Source organism: Oryzias latipes, chromosome 1 (genome assembly GCF_002234675.1).
Source record: "Oryzias latipes chromosome 1, ASM223467v1".
Lineage (NCBI taxonomy): Eukaryota > Metazoa > Chordata > Actinopteri > Beloniformes > Adrianichthyidae > Oryzias > Oryzias latipes.
The window spans coordinates 34362920-34390742 of NC_019859.2; the positions used below are offsets into that span (position 1 = coordinate 34362920).

General features: G+C 40.2%; 1 protein-coding gene across 1 annotated transcript; it reads right to left on the reverse strand.

The window, feature by feature from the left end:
- Positions 1-1316: 1316 nt before the first annotated feature.
- Positions 1317-22075, reverse strand: LOC101168098 (neuronal acetylcholine receptor subunit non-alpha-3). Its single transcript, XM_004066287.4, has 8 exons — positions 21753-22075; positions 13384-13535; positions 11126-11170; positions 7508-7617; positions 6872-7385; positions 4887-5077; positions 2978-3185; positions 1317-1878 (listed from the first exon to the last, which is right to left on the reverse strand). Exons 1-8 carry the CDS (start codon positions 21817-21819, stop codon positions 1747-1749), a joined length of 1419 nt encoding a protein of 472 aa, XP_004066335.1. The 5' UTR covers positions 21820-22075; the 3' UTR covers positions 1317-1746.
- Positions 22076-27823: the final 5748 nt, after the last annotated feature.

A 27823-nucleotide genomic window follows, 5' to 3' on the forward strand; every position in this document is an offset into this window, starting at 1 on the left:
TGGGTTGCACTACACTCCTGCAACCTTTCAGCTTCTAATAGGTCGAGGTAGATACAGTCTCCTAAATTTTCCACATTATTCTTTGATGACATTTACATTTTCCGTGCCACCTGGGAGAAACGCCTGAAGCATTTGGAGTACATCCGGTGGTAAATCTATCATTATAGCAGCTGGATGGACTGTCAGTTATTTTTGCTAGATATGAGATTGGAAATGGGAAGACAGAACTGCAACCTGACACATTTTGTGCTGTTGATACCTAATCATTGCCGGAAAAAAAGACTGTTGAAATATTTGTTTTTGGCAGGATCTAAGCATTGATTTAGTTCATGTTTAGTTAACATGGGGGGCTTCATCCGCCCTAAATTGGTCCCATAAGTATTGATACTCAACAGTGGAAAAAGAAATTCTGGGAATCAAATGGACCCAAAAATTTCTTCACGTTTTAACCCTTGTGCTGTCTTAGATGACCCCGACCCTTACTTTGACGTGTTCTCCCTACCATGACAAATGTGGATAAAGGTGGAAAGATTTCATGTAATCCATGGACACCAGTGAAGATCACAAATCATTGAAGAAAAAAGGTTCAGCGCCCTGTCTTGTGGGTCTAGATGACCCAACCTCAACAAGCCTAGGATGGCACAAGGGTTAACCTCCTAGGACTAAGTTTAAACTGAACATAGATCAGAAGGCCTTACAGAGGATGGAAATTATGAAGGATAGAAATGGACTCATTACCAGATGGCACCTGGAAATGTATCCATTCGCTTCACTAATCATTACATTCCAAGAGCAACTCCACAGCAGACTTTCTGTCCCAGTGAGACTTTAAATGGGGAAAATGTGAGGGCAGGGTTCACCATTGCACAGGTGAAACCCAGACTCCTTTTCAAAGCAAACAGGATTTACAAACTCAGTTATTGTGATTCCAGAAAGCGTTGGCTGATGCCATGTTGTGTTTATTTGCTGGCTTTGCCTTGTTTCATTACTGACTATAGCCTTTTGTTTTACCGTAACCCTTGTGCAATCCAAGGCACTTTGACATTCGGAGTTGGGGCATCTAGCACATGTTTTAGTAATATAAGTCTGTTTTGTCAGCTACGGCAACTAAAAATGACACCTTACATATCGGGAAACACTTCAGACAGCAGCACACATGAGAACTTGTCATATTTAATCCTCAAACTCAAGACAGTCAACTTCGACACATGAAGGACAGCCATATATATAATAACACCCCTGCAGTCCCCCCTGTAGTGCCTTTGCTTAGACTCAACACCTAGATTAAGTCTAACACAAAAATTGAAAAAACAAAATAAATATTTGATTTTTTATTGTGATTATATTTAAACATACAGGAGAGTTCAGTTGACAGCAAAGTGCATTTGACACATATGACATTGTATTAGTCATGAAGGTATATTGTGCATTTTATTTAGAGGTTAATGTTACAGTTGTAAAAACGTGAACATTCTAACTAATTTAACTGGTTATTGCTCTTACTCCTTTTCACCATTGTACATGCAGCATGACAGATCAATAGAATTTCCAACATTTCCATCCGCAGTGTTTATTAAAGATGAAAAATACGCTGTAGGGCAGATAAGGATCACAGTTCGAGCCTGCCTGTGCCAAGGAAGTTAATGCCAGAACATTTCCTTAAACAATTTCAGCAAATCAAGTTTAAGATGGACAAATATGTGGGAGACAAATAGCTCTTTAAGATTTGTACAGAGTTTATATACATTAAGGTGTGCTAAGGTAACTTTGCAGAGCTGGAGTGAAAATTAAAACGGTTCCCAGAATTGACACTGTCAGGAACGCCCACAGGAAGATCCGGTCCAACACCTGAGCCACAAATTTCCAGTCCTGTACAACCTGTCGACATTTAATCAAATAAAAAAAAGATGGCAACCAACAAAATACATCATAAACCCCCCTCCTCTGCCTTTGTGACACTCTTCTTTTGGCAGAAACAGCCAAAGGTCAGGCCGCATTTGGTCGAGTTACACAATAATTTTGTCATTTTCATGAGAAAGAAAAGAGCTGTGTTTTTGTTACACATATGTGCAAATCTTGATTGAAATTCTAGAAATGCTGAAAAAACACAATTTCCTAATTACACTGTTTCCATTGAATCCTAATTAAGCGAATAAACGCAAACCAACTCACGCAATAAGTCATTCAAAAACATGGATGTGAACAATACTTTGACTGACAGCAGATACGTTTAAAATTCTGCCATGGCTTCAGCGCTCATCATCATCTATCCAAGAAGACGACTGCGTCTTCTTCAGGACATGAAGCGACGAACTCCTTACATGTGGGAGGAGCTATGGATGAAGCCATTTTTGGGAAATGGCAATGGTGATTTTACGGAGAAGCTATGGATCCATCAATTCCACATGACACGCTCAACTTTTGAGGAGCTGTGTGACACTTTGGGTCCTCTGGTGGCATCCAGTTCCTACCTAGAAGGGCCATCGCTATCTATCTGACTCATTATATAAATAAAGAAAGTGATTCCATTGCAGTTTTGTAAAATACACCCAAAAACACCTCCAAGTGCAAAAACCTTTTTTTAGATAAATCCAAGTTTTTTTCGAAATTGTCTTGTTTCCATTAGGCAAATTATTATTGCAAATCCAAGTAGCACTATTTCATAGTCAATGGAAATGCAGCTAAAGTCACGAAGAATGAAACTTATTGAGTTAACCCTTCAACACCAAAGTTAAGGGTCCGGTTTTGATGTTTTTTTATTTACCAAAACTCTTCTACTGTTTACGCAATCAATGGAATTCTAACGGATTATGAAGGTGAGAAAAGCAGAAAAAGAAATGGTTTAAGAGCTACGGTAGTTCCAAGAGCATATGGTAATTCCTGTCACTAATGACAGATCTTTGGTTAAAGAGTTAAGTACTGTAATGGTGCCACCCAGCGTGAACCCCAAACATACTGTTGGCCTCTTTCTGCTTACCTCTCGTATGAAGTGCTCCTTCCTGATATGGCGGCTGATGTAGTGCACTGAATTTGTGGCTTTTTCCAGCATTGCCAGCCATGCTTGGCTGTCATCCTCCATGCCTCCGAGAGCTCCTTTCTGTTGACCTCCGGGAACCGCTCTCCTCCCCGCGCCTCGCCTGGTCTTTAGCTCTGGGCTTCGCATCTCAATATCTGGAAAGTGATACCTGAAGACCAGGACACCCCCTTTAGTTAATTATTGTTATTGCGACTTCTAGAATCATAGATCCAGCTACCGCTTGATTTGTTGACTAACAGTCCAATAAATCACAAGGCAGATATCATTGACCCCTCTTCTCCTTTGAGGTCTCCAAAGGATTGCTGCAGTGCTCAATTCAGGACTCAGTCTTTTTTAACATGATATCAATAATTAGTGTAATAGCTTGAAAAAATGCCAACTTTGACCTTCATACTTATGACTTAGCATAACATTGATCATCTTTCTCACTTGCATAGACATGAGAGTTTGTACAGTTGGAGTATTTGTTGCTGTTGAGTCACGTCATTAAAATGAGTGTCATATGCAGAAAAACTTTTTAGAATTATGATGTTTTTACATAAACACAAATGATTATATAACATTCCATAAATAACAACCACCCAAGGGAAGATGCAGGAATTAGTTTTGTCATTTATATTTATTTACCACTAGAGCCGCCTTTTCCTCCTTTCAAATTAATAGTAAAGCTCATGTTTCACTAAAATTACCAATCTTCCTTCTCCCAAAGATCACTCAAATTTCTTGTAGTTGTAATTCAAACATTCTTCCATAGCAAGGATAGCAAGGCCAGCAGCCTAATCAAAAATTCCGAAATCTTTCTCTCCACAGAAACGTCCTCTAGCTCTGCAAAGGTAATGCCGGAGCACTCCCAGGCCAGCAAAGGGAAATAGTTTCCACAGCCAATCCTAGGTCTTTCCCAGGGCCTCCTCACATGGGTCAGGCTCAAAATATCGCTCTATTGAGCATTCAGCCACCCTGCAGAAAACAATTATTTTAGCCTTTAGTATCCAGGATCTTGTTCTTTAGATCTAGACCAAGTAAAGATAGAAACATATATGAACCGAAAAAGGGGCTGCATTTCTGCTGTTGCTGCGCCTATCCACCTGTCAATCTCACGCTCCATTTTCCTCTCATTAGTCAACAAGACCTCAAGATACTCATCTTCTTGAGGCACTCTTCAGGCTTTTGAGGAGTTCTTCACTTACACAGAGAGAGCAAACCACCTATTTCTGAACCTTCACTTAAAACTTGGAGGTGTTAATTCTTATACCAGTCACCTTCACCCTCAACTGCAAACTGTCTCAGTCCACATTGAAAGTCTTGGTTCAATAAAGTAAACAGAACATTATCATCTGCAAAAAGAAGAAATAAAATTCTTAAGTTTCCCAAACCCAACTACCACCAGCATAACTTCCATCCATTCAATTATGAATAGAACCAGTGACAAAGAGGATCCCATTCGAGTCCAACACACACTTGGAACAGGTTCAACTTGCTACTGTTTATTTATTGACTGACTTTACTGAGTTTTTTTATTCTAAAAAGTATCAACTTGGAAATTGGAACAAGAAGGAGGCTCTAAGTGCAGGGATGTCCAGGATCTGTTTAGTTTAGCAATTAGCAATTATTCATATTTTATGACTGATTCTTTGTTTTTGTACAATTATTGGTGTGAAGCCCGTTGAGACTACTGTGTTGTGATAATGGGCTATATAAATAAAATTGAATTGAACTGAATGGCATTTTTTGCTCACGTTGTTCAAAGATCTGCCTGACAAACTTGATTTTCAGTTCAAATTGTATTCTTATAGAGAAGAAATAAAAAGAAGCGTTTAGCCTTGATGTCTTTATTACCACTTCATGTTACCTGTCAGTGTGTCCCCTCATACACAGCAGTCTGGGCAGTTTTTGGAGAAAGAGGCTCTTTACCCAGGGGGCCATGGGATGGTAGGTGGCAGAGGAGCGGTGGTGAACATTGATCACAAAGACAGTTACGATGATGGAAAAGGTGACAAAAATCATGATGAAGAGCAGGTACTCTCCTATCAGTGGGATCACCTGCAGATGTGAAAAAGGAAAGCCACATCAATTTAACTCTGCTAACAGTTTATTCTGATTCAAAAAAAAAACCTCATGTGGAAATGAGAAGCAGATTTGCAACATCTAAGTCAGTTTGTAAATATACCATTTGAACAAGGAGTTACTGGTGTCCCATACAGCAGTAAAATACTATTTAAAAAATATCAAACAACATTGGATGACACAACAGAGGGCAATGTTCACTAAACACTGCTCCTGGTTACAGGTTAGTGCCAGTGTTGGGCAGTGAAGACGCCTTCAGCATGTGAATGTGTAGATGGAACTGTGACTGTGAAGCCCGTTGGGCCTTCAAGGTAGGTAGAAAAGCTCAATATACGTATACATTGCTTAGTATTTACCATTTAAAGCTGCATGGCTTAGTTTGACAAAGAGCATTATTTCTAGGGGTGTAGGAAAAAAAAAATCTATCCTGTCGTGATATTTGTCGATTTTTGTATCGATTTAAATGCTATCAAGACGATATTTATTTAATTATTTATGAGCGCCCTTCAGCGTCTGACTTTTGTTTTCCACTTAAACCGCTAGTTGCCAGCACTGCACACTGAGCCTCTTTAAGCAGGTCTACAGTAACCAAAACAATAAGATCTTGCGAGAATCAGCTTGTGTTAAATGCTAAATGTTCAGTCAGCCTCGCAGTTTTTGTTGTTATGAGGTTATGAGACTAAGTTTTGGCTTGGGATGGGTACCAAACTAAAATTCTATACCATGTTGCTGCCAGTGCCCTATAAAAACACAGATTGTGGTGCTTTGTTGTGGGCTCCAGATGAGAACGAAGGACACTTGAGATGTTTTTCGATCGGGTATCGCCAGACTATTGCTAATACACACCCCTAATAATTTCTAAATGTCGTCACATATCCCAAAGTGCCACCAAGTCAAAGGTTTTACAGCAAAATCAGCAGGTAGCTTTACGGCATCATTTATAAGCGGGGGCTCAAAATCTCAGTTTCAAAAATTCACTGTGGGGCAAAATGGCTCTGTTTATATAAACTGAATTTTACTGTTGTGGGCCGGCGATCCTGCTGCCACCCCCCTTTGGCCATCCGGTTTCGTAATGGCATCATCCCCGGCTGACTGACTGACACTTGACAGCCACCATCAACATTCATGCCCACGCCAATGACTTTCAGAAAATCATGCGGCAGCATGAAATCCTAAAGATTCTGCTGATGCATCCCCATTGTGCGGTAGCAGTTGCATTTGTAACTGTAGCATAAGGGTAGGATGAGACAGTCACTGAAAGTTACTTTATATCTAAAAAAAAAAAAAAATGTGGAGAAAGTGGACATTTGCCAGTTTCAAAAAATGATTGTAAAAGTGCACTACAACTTTAATTTTCAGTCCAATCTTAGATACCACAGGGAGAATTTCAGTGCATTTCCTGTGTTTTGAATTATTGGCTGGGTAGCTCGGTTGGTAAGGTGAGAGACTACCACGCAGGGTTCGTTTCCCGCAGGGGAATGAACAATGGTACGCGAGCAGTTAACATCATCCAGTGAGGGGCATTGGGCAAGACCCTTAATTCTACTGCCTCCCGAGTGCGGTCATTAACTGTCATTTTGAATACAGATTGACAGACTGATAGATTTATCTGTGACTGGAATACAATTTATCAAAATTTTTATGGACTGTTTTCTAAAAGAAGAGATAGCTCACTTGCATTAGCAACAGCCTGATTTGCTAAAGTAGCAGTTATTGACAACAGATGAAAAACCAGTAATTAACCGGCCTCTGCGGGGACAGCTTACAAACCTTTGAGGATGAAGGAATGATTTCCTCTATGACCAGCAGGAACACTGTCAGTGACACTAGCACAGATGTAGAAAGGGACAGTTTCTCCCCCTCATCAGAAGGCAAATAGAACACCAGCACAGTGAGAAATGAGAGCCCAAGACACGGGATGATGAGGAAGAGGGTGTAGAACAAGGGCAGCCTCTTGAGAATGAATGAGTAAGTGAGAAAAGGGTACCAATACATTTCATCTCTTCGACTTCCCCTTTGTCCTGTGGCATTGAGGATTTCCCATTCTCCATTATCAAAGAAGTCTTTACGGTCCACATAGTGATCCACTAGAACCAGGTCTACCATGTTTCCATCGTAAGTCCATGACCCAAACTTCATTGAGCAGTTCTGCCGGTCAAAGGGGAAGAAAGTGACATCCATGGTACAGGAGGATTTATAGCTGGCTGGTGGAGTCCATGTTATTGTGCCATCCCAGCGCACAATTGCTTTGGTCATCAGGGAACCTTCGAAGCGCCCATCCGCACTAAAAGAACAATTAAAAACATGAGAAGCAACCATAGGATTTGCCCTTAAACGGCTAATCAAATTTACCAAGCCTGAGCTTAATGAGTGGTCCAAATGTTTGCAGGGAGCTGTGTTACTCACTTCTCATACAGAACAATGTCAGGTAACCATATGGTCTCTGACGGCACTCTGATGGAGGTAATGCCCCCATAGTCATCCGGGTTCCACTTCAGCTTCACATCGATCCATTCCTTGGAAAGGGTCACAGCACACAAAAAGCCTTGCAGTGTCAACAATGAAAGCAATAATGCTTCAATTTTCATTTCAGACTTATAAAGCAGAGGTCCCCATTCCCACTGGCCAAAAATCAGTACCAGTCCCTGCATCACTCGGTACAGGAGAAAAATTCTTAAATTATTATCGTCTTATTTTTTTATCTGACTCTGAAGGAAATGTAGTTTCTAAAACTACCTGATTCTCTCCATTGCACCCATCCATGACTCACTCTTGACACATAAAAAAATGTTCCTCACATGTTTTAAATGCATATGTTACCTTCTTGAAGAAGCTGCTTGGACTGCTAAACTGACAAGAATGCCAGACGACCACTGCAGGTGACCCCACTGACACCAAAACATCACCGGGAATGTTTGCAGTGGAGACAAGACTGTGTGACCCGGAAAATGCAGCAAGGTTCTACCGCCCTGTTTACTGATGAGTGTCGGATCACCTTGCACAGAAATGATGGTTGTCAGTGTAGTTGGAGAAGGCAAGGTGAGCAATATGTTGAGGTCAACATGGATTGGGTTTGGTGGAGGAGGAGCAACAGTCTGGACCGGCAAATGGTCCAGTCACTGCACGTTCTTACCTCAGATACATCACAGAACCATCATCATCCAACAGTTCCACCAGAACACCCCCAACTTCCTGTTCATGGATGATAATGCTCTGCCACATGGTGCCACAATTGTCTCAGCTTGACTTCAGGAAGTGGGAGTGTCTCAAATGGTATGGCCAGCAAGGAACTCTGACCTGAACCCCATAGAGCATGCCTGGGGCCAGCTGTAGCAGAGACTGGATGATCGGACCCCATCCCTAAATGACCTGGCAGAACTGCATGTGGTACTTGTGGAAGAGTGGAACGCCTAAAAACAACGTGAGGCTGGTGGGGAGAAGGAGACGTTGCTGTCAAGCTGTCACTGCAGCAAATGGTGGAAATACTCGCTACTGACATGGTCAATGTTTGTTATTTGGAGTTATGGCAGGGCTCCAGACTGCGACCATTTGGTCGCATTTTGCGACCAAAATTTGAGAGTGTGCGACTGAATTTTACATCCAATCGCACATGTGCTACCAGTAAATTTGCCTCCCCCACCCTCCGTATTTTTTATGCATTAAACGTGGAAGGGGCACGTCAATGATCAATGAAATGAGCAATGAAATCATCAATGAGACACGAGCGCACACGCACGCAGACAGACACACACACTCGCGCGAATACTCCTGAGACTGGAGCACACGCGAGCACACACTCGCGTGTCATTGAGTGATGCCTGAGCATCTTCTCACACGCAGCCAATGCGTGTGAGAAGAATAGGGAAAGTCACTGTAAGTGGCTAAAATATGTGGAGGGGCGGGGCCTAGAGATAATAGAGCGCACGTAAACATCTGTGGGAAGGAAACTGAGACAAATATCATCACAACCTGATATGTGCGTCTGAGCTATGGGCAAGCGAACTATTGATTCGTTCTTCCGACCTGCGGCTAGTGTACCAGTGCCAGAGTGTACAGCAGGGGTCTCTAACTCGCGAAGCAAACCACGGTTCTCATCATGCACGGCTGTTACGGCAGCACACCGTTCCCGCGGGAGATGGTCAGCTGGGGAGCACAAAACTATTTAGTCTTAAACACATTTAAAACACGTGGGGAAAATACAACGATAGACGTGTTTAAGATGAACCAGCGCCCTGGGGGGGGGGGGTCATGAAGGCGAAGCTGCAGCGTGACTGAAGGAGAACAGGAATTAGGAGTTGTCCTTAACATTCAATTTAGTTTTAATTTGCCTCTGCCCCTAAGTATGATCTGTGATATTACATCTTTTATAATTGTTTTAATGTGTTGTAATGGATGTAGCCTTTTTTAATCAGTTGGTATTTTAAATTATTTTAATTGATCAGTGAGCTACAGAAACCCATCAGGACACATGTCCCATAATGCATTGTTTTGTAGTCTGTAGGGCAGCTTTTAGTCAGTTCAGTACTAAATTTCCAGCTGCGTTAGCTCAGGTTGGGGTCTTGCTTCCGCCCTTTTCTGGTGATATTTTTGTTTTGATTGACAGGTGATGTTTGAGCAAAAACAAAAATATACATCTCACAACAGGTGATCTGTGCAGCGTTGCGTCCATCTGGGTGATCTCAAACACGCTTATTGTGCATCTTGGCTGCACCTATTTGGTGTCGCCAACATGTATTTCCATCCCCTAATGTTTACATACATTTAAGTATTGTTTGAAACTGTGAAATGACCGAAAGGTTACTACGGTAATCACTTGTTACGAAAAACTTTTTTTTAATTATAAATGTATGGTATTTTGTTTACTATTTGTACTGTCATGACAGCGATGGTGATGTCAGTTTACCTCGTTGTTGCATCTTCAAAAGTGCAGATTAAAATGTGACACTGAATTAGAAACAGCACATTGTAATTTCTGCATCTATTATTAAAGTATTTATTAGTAATAGAGTGGAAATTAGTAGATTTGGTTAGCATGTTGATTTACGGTATGCGCCCCTAAATTTTCTGGTTGTGCCCCTAAAATTTTCAGTTGGGGGCCACAGTGCTCCTAGTGAAAAAAGTTAGTCTGGAGCCCTGTATGGTCACTGTCTTCATGTTTGGGGTAATAAAAATCAAACTAATAAAAAATCTGTTACTTCTCATTCATGATTAGTATTATCAAAGGAAACTTTTATGTATTTTATTAAAATTAAGACGATATAGGAAAAACCCATGTACATAACAATATCCTTAACTTATTGTGAGTAGTGTTTTTAACAAAGGAGAAAGATGAACATTTCCCTCAAATTTAAGTGAAGTCAGAGGCTAAAAAAGAAAACTGACCCCAACTTCAGCCTTCCACTGGAGAATCCATAAAAATATTATCTGACATTAAACTGCTCCATGGCATAAAAAAGGGGTTGGGGACCACTGCCTTAAAGCACACGGAACTAGAACACAAAGTAGAGATTTTGCAATAGATAGACTTTTACTGAATTGTGTTTATTTTATCAATATGGTTTTGGTTAAATGGCTGCAGGCTGCACAGTGGAGCAGTGGTTAGCGCTCACAGCAAGAAGGCCCCCGGTTCAAGTCCCAGCTGACACAGAACATCAAGGGGGGACGTTTCTGTGTGGAATTTACATGTTCTCCCCGTGCATGCACGGGTTCTCTCCGGGGTCTCCGGCTTCGTCCCACCGTCCAAAAACATGCATAACATAGGTCAATTGGCAACTCTAAATTGTCCCTAGGTGTGAGTGTGAATGGGTGTATGATTGCAGCCCTGCGACAGACTGGCGACCTGTCCAGGGTGTCCCCTGCCTTCGCCCACAAGTGGCCGGGATAGGCTCCAGCAGCCCCGTGACCCCGAAAGGGATAAAACGGCAGAAGAAGAAGATGAATAAATGGCTGCAGGACAAAGGCAGCAGTGAAAAACATAAAATGTTTTCCTCACGTGGGGAGAAAGTTAATTGAGTTTATCTCTACCTGCCAGAGCCAGACATTCGTAGTCATCAGCTGATTCTTTTCATCCTGCAAAGAAAAAGACAGTAAAATTGTAAAACGTTTTGGCAAAAGTCCAAAAAGGTATACTTTCACTTTTTTTTTCAAAACAGCCATCATAAGTGACTGCAGGGCACGGATGGAGAAAAATCAGTACTCAAAAAACCACTAGTGTAATTATGAAAAATATAATTAAGATATGATAAGATAGAGATACTTTATTGATCCCAGCTTGGGAAATTGGGTTGTTGCAGCGGCCGTGTTAGGCTCAAAGATACAAACACACAAACAATGGGTGACAATAGAAAACAGAACAATCAATCAGAAAAAGAACCATCATTGAAAAACAAGTGGTTTGCATGACAGCTCTGGAGAAAACAGACAGACCTCAAATGAGTTTATCTATTGCAAATGGATGATGAGTTATAGAGTCCAATGGAGTGAGGCAGGAATGATCTCCTGTAGCGGTTGGTGTGACGACTTTCTCCTGTTAAAATGATAGTTTTGACATGTGGAAGTTTGTAAAGTTACTATGGCTGGTTGATCTAGGCCCTCACATTTTCCTTTCCTTTCCATTTTCCTTCAACCTGTGACACAAAGGCCAATTTTGGGTCAGTCATTTAAGTTTTCCAACTTTTTATAATTTTTTAACCACTTTTCTTTTCTTATTTTTGCATTCGTTGTAGACAAAAGCCTGACATCTAGCCTAGTTTACAATCCTCTTGTGATCCCTGTCCTCTGCCTTCTTAATTGTAGGCTTCAATACCCCCCCCAACCCTTGAGTCATCATACAATCTGATACAGATTTTAATGTGTTATGGTATATGAGAAAATTCATTCTGCAAAGGTCTCATAAAGCAGTGAATGAAACATGAGACTCTTCAGTTTAAGTACAAGTGGGAAAAAAGCAGATTAAGTTCTCCTACATTATACATAGTGTTTGGTAAGAACGTCACTGGGGCTGCCGATGGGAAACTGAGGTCATATCTTTTTTAGTATACTTTAATTTAGTTTTAGACATACAGTACAGTACAAGCCAAAGGTATACTCTTGTGCTTTTGCTCAGGTATAAACAAAGACACAATGGAAGGATTTTTGTTTTTCACATAGTGTCAATATGACAACGGAAAATACCCACTTTTAATAACAACTGAAAACGTATTGCTCCCTATGAGTGTTCCCATCATAAACCATTGGAAATATTGGGAAGAAAATATCTTACAATTCTATCAACTCTTGAGCCTTGTCATCATAACAAAGGTATGATCAATGTGGCTTCAATTGTACATTATAATAAAAAAAGGAGCTAAGTCATCTTTTATTTTTTTATACCCATGATATTAATATGTTTTTGAAAGGTTGGGAAACCCAAATATATGTGTTGTTATTGGACCATCAGCAGAAATCACATGACCCAGGAATGTACAAACAATAAAAACAAAACCTGTAACATTTATGGGCAGAGGTCCCTTAATTAAAAGAATCAGGTTAAATTGTGATCTACAAGGATGAGTGGATAAGCGATTCTGATTTTGACCTAATATTTTTACCTATATGGTTTCCTCCAACAATTTCAGAAGCCGTGTCCCTCAATATATTTTTTTATGTTTTCCTACATAGTTCCCAAGTTCTATTTTTGTAAATAATCATTTAAACTTTGAAAGTGTTACATTATTACATTCTCTATAGGGAAATCATGTAATGAATGAGTGAATTGCAATGGGACATAATGTTTGCGGTAGTAAGGACATTTCTGTTTATACTATGGGTTATATTTCCATCTTTTTTGAAAAAGAAAATAATCAACAACTAGATGATCACAATCCTTATCATCCTTTCCTCCTGTTATTGAGAAATAGTGATCTTGTCTCTGAGATGAGCCACAAAACCTCTCAAAATAGCTTGTAAGATTTTTCTATTACTTCTGCTGTTGTTCAGATTATTCGATTCAATTTCAGTTCAATTTTTATTTGTTATATCAATTATTATATCAGTTCTATTTTCTGAAAACTTGCAGAAAATAGTTTATTCTGTAATTTTGTTTTTGTGCTATTGACATTTACTGCTTTTGTTAATATATATTTTTTTTTACATTACAATCTAAGAAAAGCTATTTGACCGTAAATGTTTTGGACCTCTTTATGTTATCAGCTGAAGAGCTTTTCCTTTTTCTCTAGAATATGCTCACAGTCCCATTAAGCTGTCCAAAGTGTGTGATCTTGTTTGATGTGTAATCTTCTCACCACGTCAACCAGCTGTGATATCTTCAATCCAAAGCGTACAGTGATGGTGTCGTTGGCATGCTGGACCGGTCGCACCCACTTCTGGTAACCTTTGAAGAGATTCCTCAGCAAGGAGTCCTCCAATTCTGCCAGCGATAGAACATTCTCCTGGACTGGAAGCAGAGGAAATTGTGCAGAGGTGTTAGGTGGACATTGTAAATGATCACAGTGATGACTCTTTAAGTCCCAGAGACAATGAAGACTACCTAGATTTATAAACCCAGTGTTTTAAAGCAAGGATGTTTGTCTTATAAACGTATATTTCACAGTGAGAATGATGACTGGTGATACTCTCTGATAATGAGCCTGTATTTTCCCATCGGTCTCTCTTTTAATATACCCTGCCTTTCTTACAAGTCAATGATTTTTTCTTGTGTTGTATATTCTCTCAATAATCATCAGAGACTTTTATCCAATTTGGCCTGAGACCTTTGGAAGGCATATGTTTCTGTAGAAAGCTTCCTAAAGTAGAGATGGCTGTACATTAAATAACACGCTAAGCTTTTTCTACTTGTTTGGACAACCTGCAGAGAAAATACTCTTTTATTATACATTAACGGAGAAGGCATAACCGGGCTGAAGATACCAAGGACAAGATACCGCTGGTGTCTTGTCCTTTCAGCCTTATGTAATTTAGTTTCAGTTTTTAAACATTAGGCATTTTTTGCAGATTGAAATGGTTTAACAAAAGCAGATTTGTTGCAGTTTGTGTGGATTATAATCTCATTGTCTGTACTCAGACATGTTAAAGAAAAGTGTACCACTTAATGTACCAGTTGAACAATCAACAGAGTGAGGGGAAACTAGAGTGCGGTAGGCAGCGCACACAGATAGACGGCCTTGGACTGACAGCTGGCAATGGCCAAACGGACAAGCTCCCAAGGCTGACGGCGTGATCACATTGACAAGATCACCTCAGACAGATCAATCACCAGGGGAGAAAAAGCCCAGCACTCACTTTGCAGTCAGACTTCATCGCCACTTAGAGACTGACTCCCGCACTCAACCGTGATGAAGCAGAGCTTTTTTTTCGCCCGCCTTCATTTGTTTATGAACAGCTGTGCATATCGGGTCCCCAATGTGAGCATTGACAAAGAAGATCCAGCAGAAATCCACTCACTAGGTTCCTTTTTAGTACACATGCTGCAGTGGGCACCAAACAGGCTGCTGAAGGACAAGGCAGTTACATAAAGTGTTTTTTCTTCTTTTTTATTAAAGCAGGAGTGCTTGACTTAGTCCACAAGAAAGCCCCTAAAGCTCTGCTAATTACTGTATGTGAGTCAAATGCAAATGACGGCTGCATTTGCTGGACGCTGGAAGCAGAATGTGGTATTTGTACATGAGCAGCACACAAGAGCTTTCCTCAGTAACACAGTCCCTTTATCAGCTCAAGCTTGGAGCATTTGTTCACATAAAAAAACACTTGGCTGAGCCTGTGGTGGAGTGTCGCAGCAGAGGCCCGTCAGAAGTTTAATCATACAGCCGCTCTGACAAGCAGAATGCACTAGAGGAATGGAGGGAGCCGATAAAGAAGAAGAGAGACAGAGTGACCTCCGGCAGATCCTGCAGCGTCTGGGAAAGACAGAATGAGTTTGGAGGGCAGAGCTCCATCCAGTAAGATGCCTTTATGGGACATGGGGCAGAAGAGCACATATAAGATCAGATAGAAAGGGGAGAACTAGTCTTCATTTGTGCTTAAATCCAAACAAATAGACCCCGTCTTCTGACTGAAGACACCAATCTGTGATATGCTCTGTTGAGAAAAAGAAGGCACACTTTTCCCAAACCCCCTTTCAATCTCTGATGATGTGTGAGTCGGGCTGCTGCATAAAGAAGACACTAAAAAGGAATCAGTCCATGAAGGAGAGTCTTCAGTAAGCAGATCAGGAATTTTCTGGACTGCGATCTTAGAATAAGTACGTGTCACACTAAAGGAGGATCTCCTCTGTCGGTGCAGTGATTGATAAATAAGGTGATACGACTGATGAGAACAAAACTACCATGTAGTGAATCTGGGTATAAAAGTGCAGAAATTTGCAAGACTTAAGCTGTGTCCAAATTCCCACCCTAACCCCTAACTACTAAAAACTATGTAGTGCGGCACTATGTAGTCCCCTGGATTTCAAAAGCAATTCGGACACCATGCTCTTTATTTATTTTTTAAACGGCGAATTGACATCATCGATTTCATTCATCAAAGTAAAAATCTAATTGATATGAGTGTTTTGCGACGACCATTTATGAATCCACCGTGCTCTGAAGATGAAAACGTTGAAGGTCCTTTGCAAAAATTGTTATAACGCAATGCATTGTGGTCTATATTGGCCAATCTAGTGAGCATTGATGCACACTGGTTTTTCACAGAGACTTCTGGGAAATTTCTAGGGCATCCGATTTTGGAATTTTAGATTTGGACAGCACGAGAAAATGGTGAAGGGGGTATATATTTCACTATTTTCATTTGTTCGTTTGTTGCCTCATATTCGTTCTCATGTTTCCATGTTTGTCTTTTTCTTGTCCTCTCTGACCTTCATGTTCCACCAGCAGATGGTCACATTAATGAGGAGGTTTCCTTCTTATTCTACTTCCATAAGAAGTCATTTCTCTGTCCAAGTTGCCTAACAGCGTTGCAGTAGTACACCAAAAATGTTTGGGTGTAGTCTGTCAGTCATGTTTGTGAAAAAATACAACAATAACTATAGCTTTTTTGAAAATCATATACTGGTAAGCTAAATTGGATATCTTCTTTTTTTTACTTAATATAATAATGAACATAATGATTTGATGGAATCAAAACAATCATTTGCAGGTTAATATACCAGTTTGACATTTTTTGCGACTTATGTGTTGTACATTTTACATGACTTTGGTTGCAAATGAGAGCTGTAAAACTATTTAGTGCATGGTTTATACTTTTTTGACAGGAAAAAAATTTACAAGCACCAACATCAGTAACTGAATTCTGAAGGGAAGGCACATGGAGTGGACTAACGAGGACTATAAAGAAAAGGAAACGGGTTGAGTGACTGAGAATTAATATATTATTTAATATAATATTCTTCTGTGTTGGTTTGTTTTTCTTTTGTCACATCAAAGAAACTGAATAAGAAAGAGTCTGTAGTGTAAATATATCACTTTAAAGAATTCAGGTACCCTTAAAATAACATAATGAGCACTAAAGTAAATACCTGATCATTACAAAAGAAATCCTGTTTTGTGTTCACTAAAACCTGGAATGAACTCCTACAATCCATCAGGACTTGAACATCACTCAGACTATTTAAAAGAGCATCAAAACTTCATTTAAAAGACGATCCAGCTGCAACTACTGACTTTGCTTCTAACTTCCCCTCGTGCTTTTTATTCTCAAACGGTTTATGATTGTATGATTATTCTGGTTTGTCTTGGTTCTGCAGACCAGTTTTTAAAGAGAGTCAGGCTTGATCGAGTTTAAGCTTTTCCTGTTTGATAAATGAATGAATGTATATCTGCTGGTGTTGGCCACCAATGTAAGCTAGTATGACTTAAAAAGTCCCCAAGAGATGCAGGAAGTACACTCAAAGTTTCCTCGGTGGCCGCTGTCCCATGAAGAATGAAAAAGTTTAATCTGCTTGCCAAAAGTAAAGTGCAAGCCGCCCTTAGACTTCAGATTACCTAACATTGCATCACATCCCCGTCCGCTTGAGGAAACGTGAAATGAGGCTTTCAGTCAGCTGAATTCATCCACTTAGATCTCTACAGGAAGCAGCTCTGTGTCCAGCTCCTCATGAAAAAAATTGTGCGAAGCACACCAATCAGGCTCCTGCAGAAGCCTGCCCCCTCCCTGAGAGAGAATTACTGAGTGTGTTGTTGCTCGGACAGAGGTAAAGGGGACCAGTATTGATTAGAATGTGCTGTGATGGTTGCGGTGGGAGGGGGCTTGGTGCTCAGACTCTGGAAGATAAATTATGATGCATTAGTGTATGCGTGTGTGTGTGTGCGTGGGTGTGTGTGTGCGTGGGTGTGTGTGTGTGTGGGTGTGTGTGTGTGTGTGTGCAGGCATCCATACAAGAATGCAAGCAGAAAACCATCAGCACTATGCCTATCCACCTATAAAAGCTCAAAGAAAACCATTTTTATGTAGTTAAAATGTAGTTTAAGCCTTCTGCTATGGTCTGTCTTGTAGTTTGGTTTACATTTGAGTTGTTTGTAGCAGTTGACACCGTTGGCTGTTTATGAGAATAAGACCTGGCCAGTGTGAAGTCATCCATAGCAAATGTTTTACCTTGCTCCAACCACATTAAGTCAATTGAATCGCCATTTCCTAACGAAACCGATGCCGCCGTGTTGGAGCCAGACAACGTCAGGGAGCTGTGAATTGGTTCGAGTCAAACGTTTCTATGGCAACCACTCTTGTCAATCAGGACTGAGCTTATTGGAAGGCCACACGATATCTGTCAATCAAACGTTTCAAACATTCAACATGAGACCAACGACTTTTATTGAGGCATCTGATTGGTCAGTTTATAGATTGAATAACGTGAACAACAGAAAAAAATATCATGAAAAAAATTAGGATTAGCAAGGAATGGTTCTTCTGACCAACTGAATGACTGTGTAACAACTGTTGGTTTTTTCTATAGAAGTCGATGGGATTTTGGATTCCTGGAGCCACTTCCTGTTTGGAACGTGATAGTATACAGTTAATGGTTGACACGCATCAGGGATGTCAGCTAAATCACCTAATTGATGTTTTATTTAGCTAAAATATCCTCTTGCAGCACATTTGAATATTGTGCTGCTAGATGTGCATCCACTAAACTGTAGCAGTAAACTGCTCGACAAAACACCAGAGTCACAGTTTGCTTATTCATGCACGAGCATAGAATGGAGCGATCCCACTCTGCCAACAAGCTGCAGTCTGCAGTCAAATGTAATCCGGCAGGCAACCAATTATTTATTATGACTGTGACCTTAGGGTCACAGAGTGGAGCTGGTGCTTTAATGCTGCTCGAGGTTGGTCACAACAAAAAAACACCAAAACTTCTGGGAAAATGCTAAAACACATATGCCTTAGATTTCATGTATGTAACTGTCATAGTTCAGCCAAAAACCCAAACTTTAAAGGCCCTAATTTGAATGAAGAAAAACATTGGAGCTTCATGACTTATTTATTTTAGGAGGTCGGAACTAGACCCACAAATTAAAAAATGATAGCTTAGTTTTAAGTTGTAGTTGATTAGAGGATGGATCACATTTTGATCTGAACAGGACTGACAGCTGAATCACAAATCATGATCATTCTGGAAAGTGACTCCATCGTCACCAGAGCTTTGTTCATGCCCCCAAATGGAGTTTGAGGCGTGTCGAACGTTTCCATGTCCCTTCCTCCTGTAAAAAGGCTGCACTGCCATTGCTCCTTAACTCAAGTCCCAGTGCAATAAGGACCGTGTACACCTGCAGCTTTTCGTCACATGACTTTCGGTTTGGTTGGACCAGCATCATCCCTAGAGAGGTGATTCATGACTGAACCTAACTTCAGTCCAAACCTCCAAAGCTAAAGGCTCTTTTAATGACTGGGGTGTTTTCTGCTCTTTGTGATAGTTCAAGCCCTCTCTTCTCATCCAGTCATTCATTTTCATACTGTAGAGTTATATTATTAGTTGATACTTTTTTTATATTCTCAACAGTTTCTATTTTTGAGGATCACCGCTCAAAGCTTTTCTTTAGTCAGGCTGAAGATTACAGCACAACGATTGGTTTTACTTTTCCACTCCGATGATCTTTGGATCTACTTTCAAGCATTTCCAGTAGTCTTTTAATTAGGATTAAAGGAGCTGGCAGTTTGTGGCACGCCCACTGTTTTTTCTGCATCACAATAAGCTCTTTTTCAAACAGCGGTTTCTTCATGTGCTCCGGATTCACAACATTCTGGATAAACAAATACTCAAAAATGCAATTTTGAGCTAAATTCTCTAAATGAAAGTCCTCCAGCATTAGAAAAATACCATTAGAATATGTTAAAAACACTAAAAACATGTTTTTCATTGGAGTGGATCTTTAAATATTATTTTAAAATCACCCTTAAGTTTAGCAAGCATAAGAAAGAAAATCACATTAAACTTACCAAACAAACTGTAATATCATAAAGTGAATGGAAGGATGTATCTGATTATTAGCCACACATGCAGAACCAGAACATGCAAACAGCCAAGATCAGAACCAAAAAGCTTCTCGCCAAGAGCCTGCAGCGCTGACCACCACACCAACATGCAGCGCGGTCACACCAGCATGTTCCTCTGTTCAATTATTCATTTAGAATCAAACCTGTGGCTTTTTTTCTCTACAAAATTAAACTCATGAATTAAAAACATGCTTAAGACATTTTTTTTCCTCACTTTTTCTGCCCGGCCCACTTCTCCCATGCAGCTTCAGTTTTTTCGCCACTTCTGCTTTTGTATACCACTAAAACAATGTTTATTTTGTGATGGTAAACTGAAAGGTGCTGCATTAAAGCTTCAATGCATGAAAGTGCGTTTTTTTAATAATAATGGATTGGATTTATCTGCGCTTTTCAAGACACCCAAAGCGCTTACAGTGTGTCCATTATTCATTCACTCCTCATTCATACTTGGTGATGGTAAGCTATGGTTGTAGCCACAGCTGCCCTGGGGCAGACTGACAGAGGCGTGGCTGCCATTTCGCGCCTACGGCCCCTCTGACCATCACTGGGATCATTCACGCACATTCACACACCAGTGGAGCCACACTGGAGGCAAGGAGGGTGAAGTGTCTTGCCCAAGGACACAACAACATTTTGGCTGTTGGGAGCGGGGATTGAACCGCCAACCCTTCGGTCATTGGACGACCCGCTCAACCTCCTGAGCCACTGTCGCCCCTAAGCCTTTTAAGCAATTTTCTTTAACTTTGTTAATTAAAAAAGGTATGAAAACTGTATAGCTCTAAATACTATGATTGCAGTTCCGGTGAAAGTGTTCTACTCTCATTTTTCATCATTACTTCTGTTGGATTATGTCTTCCATGTCGTATTGATGCAGTGCAACACTAAAGTCAGCGTTAAATGTTGCTGTTACAACCCCCCCCCCCCCCCCCCCCAAACAAGGACAGTCTTCCGTCAGCAGATCTCTGAGGCTCCGCCTTTCGCTCATTGTGGGTGCCGCCCATTTCCTGACATCGACCTAGAGCCGGCCTCAGCAGTGTGTCTGCATTCCTCCCACGAAAACCAACAACATCCAAGCTTTAACAAAGATGAATGTGGATATGGTGCATTTAAAAGGAAAGCGTTTAGCTCCGCGGAGAAAGTGGGCGTGTGTGTCACCCTGGGGGCGGAGCTGGCAGCGGAGACTCTTCCTGGAAGGGGCAGTTTCCCAATTTGTGACATCACAATGTGAGGGCTCGCTTGTTTTTGTGGATTGGGAGGGGCTGGTGCTCTGAACGCCGTTTTTAGAGGAATACTCAGAGATGCGTGAACGGATCAAAATACTGCTGTGGGGTTGGGTTTTTTTGTGAGGAATGAACATTGGGAAGTCCATAGAGATGAGCATTCTTGTAAATAGTGGGCTTTATAAATACAACTGAATCAAACAGGAAATTTTATATTTGTTTTAGCTTTTTTCAACAGCCAAGCTTGTTTTTTTGTAGAAATAGAGTTGTTATTTTTTGTATTCATACTCTTTAATTCCAAATTGACTTTTTTTTCTAATGCAATTAAATATTGTTTTTAAAAAAGGTCATCCAATAACCTGATCCAAAAGCTAAAATTCTCACATGCAGGTATTAGGGTCACCAACAGTCCCCCCATATCTGTAATCCCCAGCAGAACAAGATGTGCTTTAACAGGAAATTCCCAATAAAGGCTCCAAACAGGTACAACCACCTCACAAAGCAGTGACTAAAACACACCTTATCCACTCCGTTGTACAAATGAGCCACATATAGAGAAAGGAGCTGCTGCATCAAAGTGTCATCTGCATTTTGACACATTGGTCCTGCTCGTTTTGCTGCTTTCTGCCTGTTTGCCCCCTTTCCTCCCCTGGAGCGTGGCATGCAGCTTTACCCCCAGGCGCGCAACCCCTTGGGGGGCGCTGCGCTCTCACTCTTCAATAATCTTAATCAATGAATGTGCTCCTCTCAGCTGACCACACCGTTTTGCCCCCCCCCTTTAATATCACGGCTTCTGTTCGAACACCGTCACGCGGAGCCACTGCGCGCTTCCTGGAACCGAACAGAGCCCGTGGAGGTGTGAGCAGATCCCGTTTGCTGCGCCTTGACTCCTCCAGCATCTGCTTCTTCTTCGGAACCTTTCAGATGCGTCCGGTCCACATTCTTACCTTCTTGAGCGGCGGTTTGCTCCAGAACCAGAGCGGCGCACAGCAGCATCCACGCCGCAAACTTCATGCTTCCTCCTGTCCGACCGAGAGAAGATCCCACACAATCTCACTGCTGCTCCGCGGCGTGCCCGTGTCCAGTGGGAGCTCCGGAGAGTCCGGTTTGAACGGTGAAGGCGAGCGTGCTCACCCTCCCGGCTGCGGCGCGCACGTGTGCTTCCGCTTTATGCGCTCCTGTCGCCTGTTGTGCTTCCCTGCGGCATCTTTGCGCGTGAGTCCCGGTGTGAACGGAGCCAAGCAGAGGCAGTCAGGGCGGGACGGAGGAGCAAGAGGAGGGAGGTGAAGAGAGTAAGATCAGAGTAAACAGAACGCAAAGAACGCAAAGAAGAATCACGCGAGTTTCCCGCCTCAAGCTTTTCCAGGTGTTTTAATGGGGAAGGAATAAAGAGTAAAAGTATTGAAAAAATCCAATGATAACAAGAGCAGCATATGAAATGAGAAAGGTGGTACATTTAAAAGAAAAAAAAAAGTTATGTTAAATTGTCCATAGCTACTGATTATGAATAATTTAAATATGGAAGTCTGGAGGTTGAAAGAAACAGGACATTTCAGTCAGACAACTCATGCAGTAATAATAATATTTATTTTCACATATTTTGCATTGCTTTAACATTCTTTGTTTTGCATTCACATTCCTCTAGTTGCCATTTCACATTCTTTTAGTTTGGCATAAGACTCTGTACAATTCAATGAGACAAATTTCTATAAACTTTTGGGTAATAACTACCCCTAACGGAGCTCACAGGTGGAAGCCGGGGATGAGGGGGGGCGACAAACGCAGCGCTGAAATATAGGACGCTGAACAGATGAGTTGGTTAACTGAACCGGCCTAGGGGAGTAACCGAAGTAAACACACTGCCTGAGTTATCTGCCCGAAATTGCTCCCAAGGTCGCTCACTACAAGAACGTTTTACTTCTTCAAACATAATTTTATATAAATAAATGCAGAGATTGGAAGATGTCTCCAAATGTTTTTTTGATTTAATACTGAATTATATACATTTTATAATACTGTTGAAATTTCCTTTTTCCTATGTTTATATTCAGTGAACTTTGATGAGTAAAATTTTCTCATGTTATATTTTACTTATTATTCTCTGTTTACACTTTTGTTAACTTACATTTCTTATCAATATGTCCTTTGCTGAATCATTTGGTGTAAAAAAAAAGGGGGGGGGGGGTAATTACAAGAATCAGGGATATAAAACTACTATAATCCAGATGCACATTTCTCCCATTTCCCTTCCCCAAAAAGGCAGAATTCACATGTCGTAAAGCAGCAAAACAGTAGAAAGGCGGAGACATGGAGGATGGAAGTATTTTTTATTACCTGTAATCAACTCATGTTATGCCACCAAGGAGACCTAAGGAAAAAAATGTTTCTACACATATTAAATTACATTTCTAACACGTATAAAACTGCACTGCTTCCTCTTGCCAGTTATAGATCTACTGCGGTGCTTTTCATTTCTGCAGATTTACTGAATTCCTTGATGTTGCAACAGATTTGATTTAAGGGAATCGGTTTAATCACCTTCTAGGAAGCAGCAAAGTGTAGGGTTTTCCAAGGAGCTCATCCCCCTGCTCTGTTGGTAGCACTTTAACATAAATCAAAGCGCATTCTGGGGTATCATTCAGTCAGCAGGCATTTGTACATCCTGGGACATGTCCTGCTAAAACCTCTCAGCTGCAGGTAAATCCATTTGTATCCACCTGGGAGGTTTTGACAAGCCGCAATAAATCTGAATTTATTCTTACAAATGTGAATTACTACAAAGTACAACTTTGTATCAAAGAATGTGAAGTAACTTTGCATTGAGCTACATTATAGGAAGTCAAAAGCGACAAAAATGCATAAAGATCAATAATTATTTTGACACTGATTTGTTCTGTACAGTTCTAGTCATTATTGTACAAATCTACTGGATCTGACCCTAAGGAGCAATGTCACAGTTCTAATTTATACACTTCTTCAGTAAATGAAGAAGACGTTATGGAATACTGGTTTTGGTTCGGTAACGATCATGCAGCTCTTTTGGACCTTCATACACACTGAGAGCAGTAAAGACAGATTTAGCCTCACTCACATGCGCTCCTTAACTTATTTCACTGTATTCTCATGTATGGCTATCACATTCTATATCACATATATCTGTACTCTAATCAACATAGAGCAAGAACCGTGCGTGATCACACAGCTGCTACATTTTGTGCATTTTCCACGTATGACATTTTGGACTTTTGTGACACGTGTGACATACGTAATTCATACATTTTTCGTGTGTTTGTCATTCGTCAATGTTGGTCGACCAAAATGCTCAACAGATCTTTGCGTGAATTCCATTTTAAGTTGTTCAATATTTTTGGCCAGTTGAAAATTATGCAGTTTACGTGTATTTTACGTAGTTAATACCCAATTAATACGTAAACCTCACGCAACTGTGAGTGATTTTTGGGTGATGCATACGCAAATTTGTGGCTTTTCACGTCTACCGGACTTTCCGTGCATGTACCACTGACGTATAACCTTTATATCTCATTATGGTGCACATCTAACATTAAAATTACGTAATTAACGCATGAATCACTAATAAATTGCATATAAAGAGCGCAATAATCACGCACGGTTCTTGCTCTATTGATTTCTTTGCGTGGTTTATTCGTACTTCTTCAGTGGTTTTAACATGGTTCATTCATGATAAATCTGTGTAAATTTCATGTAAAGACCAAAACTTTTCTCACTTTTTCCACGTATATTCACATTTGACCAATCTGCATCTGTGCAATATGTTCAAAATGTACATAGTGGCTGCGTGACACGGCCTTAAAGTGGAAGATATATATTCCAGCAGCAGAAACATTGACTTCACTTTAGAAATAGGGTGAGCGAGAGTGACGTCACTCATAGAAAACGGTTTACTTCCACACTAGTGGAATGAAGTCTATTCAGTTACAGTTTTTTCGTAATATGGATTCCACCATGTTGGAGCCAGATGATGTGAGGAAGGAGTGATTGGTCCAAGTCAGTCTGAGTCAACAATTCTGTAGGAACCACTCTTTCCAGTTAGGAGTGAGCTTATTGGAAGTCTACACCCCCTATCACTAAAGCCGGTGACGTGAAATCTGTCAATCAAATGTTTTGAACTTTGGACATGAGACCACCTACTTTTATAGAGGCATATGGTTGGTCAGTTTATAACTTGTATAACTTGCACTATAAAAATATCTTGAAGAAAAAAATAAGATTAGCAAGAACAAGTTTAAATATATGTTTTCTTAAGAAATATAAATTTAATGAGAACCCCTAACAAGTATTAAACTATTTGGAAGGTTTATATTCTTTTGTGTGTGTGTGTGTGTGTGTGTGTATTATGTTTGTTATTTTACTTTTATGTACTATATATTTTTTATGTAAAGCAATGGTGATTGTTATTCTTGGTAACGTTGTTTATGTAGTTACTGTTGTTCTAAGATAACTCAATTGTTAATAAAGTTTTTTGGAAAACCTTTTTTAAAAAAAGTTATTGACAGTAAATATATTTTATTTATGTTAAATTTAAAGTATCCAAAATGTTTGACTTCAGTGTTTTTTAATCTGGTAAATCAATGAAAATGCTGTTCACTCAAATACTCATTGAGGCAAATAAGTATTTGAACTGCCTGTGATTTTGCAAGTTCTACCACTTAGAAATCATGAAGACACATAATCTAAGGGTGGATTTAGACTGGACACATTTGTTTCGCTTAAAGAGGACTAGAGTTCATTTCCCCCGATAAGCCAGAAGAAAGTTTCTGTCAGGAACTGGTGGTGGAGGACCCAAAATGCAGGAGACCAGGCTTGGTGACAGGAAATAAAACATTTAATAAACAAATTGAAACACGACAAAACTATGGGGCAAAACAAAAACGCGATACAGCAGAGCAGATGACCTGACAAGGATGACCAGAAACCAAGACACTTAAATAGACTGAGAGTAATTAACTGAACTGAAGACAGCTGTGGATCATGAACCTAAAACTGGAGTGACTGACTAAATGAAAACCAAAAGCATGACCAAGAACAAAACCACAGAATCCTTACAGTTTCAGTCTAAATACACCCAAGCAGACCCTGGTCAGGAACCAGGAACCGCTCTTGGATCCCTCTTTGGAGGTGGTTTCCAATGAGACTGAGCTCCAACGCTCAGTCCGGAGCGCAACAACTGGACTAAAACGCCACCGTAGCTGGTTGTCACATAATTAGGAAGGAAACAATGGATGAGCCGCGGAAAAATGTACAGCAATTGTCATGCTATCAAACAGAAAAAAACAACTTCTTACTTGTTAGAGCGTTTCTTTTAACACAGCTAAAAACGCTAAATAGATAGACAGACAGACAGACAGACAGACAGATTGATAGATTGTCATTTGTCATGAAATTAAAAGTGCCTTCTGGTCAATGCAACATTTATACTCTATAAAATTAAACAACTTACTAAAATAATGCATAAAACTACATGAAAAGTGTTTTTAATTTGTGTTAAAATTGTTAAAAACCAGATAATAATAACAATAATAAAATAATTAACAGATCTATAAAACCACAATGATGAGTCACAGCAACTCATTGAAGACTCATTAGAACTAATTTTAACATGATACTCATTGCTTCTCACTGTTTTCCAATGTGCTTGTCAAAAACACATATCCGTGTACCTTCATAGCTGACATCTCCACAGTAACCGCCTTGCAGCATGTCTCCACCAGAGAAAAAAAAAAAAAAAATGAGATAAAATTGTTGAGCCTGATGATAACACATGTGATCTGATAAAGTCTGAACCAGTGAACTATCCCGACTACGTTTACAAAGCGCAGAAGTTCCTTAAGTCTGGCCTCAAGTTGCTTTGCCCCACCCTTCTAATTCCTGGCCAATGACTGAATGACTGTTCTAGACACCACTGGAAACACAAATCAATATGATGGTTTCTCAGATCGTAGCAGCATTTCCGCCTCCGGTGATCGGGAGCTTCGTGCTTCGCTATGCAAAGGCAGCTGCCGAAGACAAAAAGCTTGTCCGCGGTGAAGGAGGACCGCAGAAGGCGGAAATGCTGCTACGTAGTCCTGAGAAGCTGTGTAAAATCCTCAGAAGTTCACAACTGTCACAAAGCCCTCTTCTCTGCCGCTAACACAAAGCTACACTGGTCCTAGCATGTCTGTGTCTCTTAGGAGAAGGCACTTACGTCATCGCCCCGCCTCCTCACTAACGCTTTTTTGGAATGAATATTGTGACACTATTCGCAGGGTGGATGTGAAAATGCAAATGCAATCCCCTCTTTGTATTTTCGTTTTAATTATGAGACAGAATAAGCAGTTTTAAGTATAAAATGAAAAAGGATATTGAAGTATTGATTTTTCATTTTAATTTTGAGTCATTTGATGCAGTTACAATTTGTAAATTAAAAAGCATTTCTGTTAATCCATTTTAATTGTCAAATTAGACATTTCTAAATGAATTTTGCTACACATTTAGCAGAGAACATTTTGAAAATGAAGTGTCATATACCATTTTCATTCTCATTTTAATTAAGTGACAGAATAAGCTGTGTTTAAGAAGAAAATGAAAAAGCATTTTGAAGGATTGCTTTTTCATTTTAATTTTGAGTCAAAAAATGCAGCTTCATTTTGAAAATGAACAGGCATTTCTGGTTTTGACTTTTATATTTAATTATGCTACATAATCGCTTCCATACTGGAAATCACATTGCATGAATTTTTAAGTGTTGTGATATGTAAATCACAGGGTGTTGAAATAATTATTTGCCTCATAGCGGTGTGTGTGTGTGGGGGGGTATTTCCTGATTAAGCAAAGGGGTAGACATAAGATAAAACGTTTATTCTTCATACTGCTCCTTTCCAGTCATGGAGTTAAAACATTGTAAAGTTGATGTTGCATTCATGGCATTTCTTTGGACTTTTGATGCTTCCTGAAAGGAAAAAAAGGTTTCAGAGCAAAAATGGTTCTTGTGACCCATAGA

Excerpts from the sequence above, each read along its gene's own strand:
- LOC101168098 (XM_004066287.4), bottom strand. The coding sequence starts at position 21,819 with ATGAAGTTTGCGGCGTGGATGCTGCTGTGCGCCGCTCTGGTTCTGGAG. Across the intron at positions 7,386-7,507 it reads GACATTGTTCTGTATGAGAA|TGCGGATGGGCGCTTCGAAG; the intron begins GTGAGTAACACA and ends TTGTTCTTTTAG. Across the intron at positions 5,078-6,871 it reads TCATTCCTTCATCCTCAAAG|GTGATCCCACTGATAGGAGA; the intron begins GTTTGTAAGCTG and ends TCACATCTGCAG.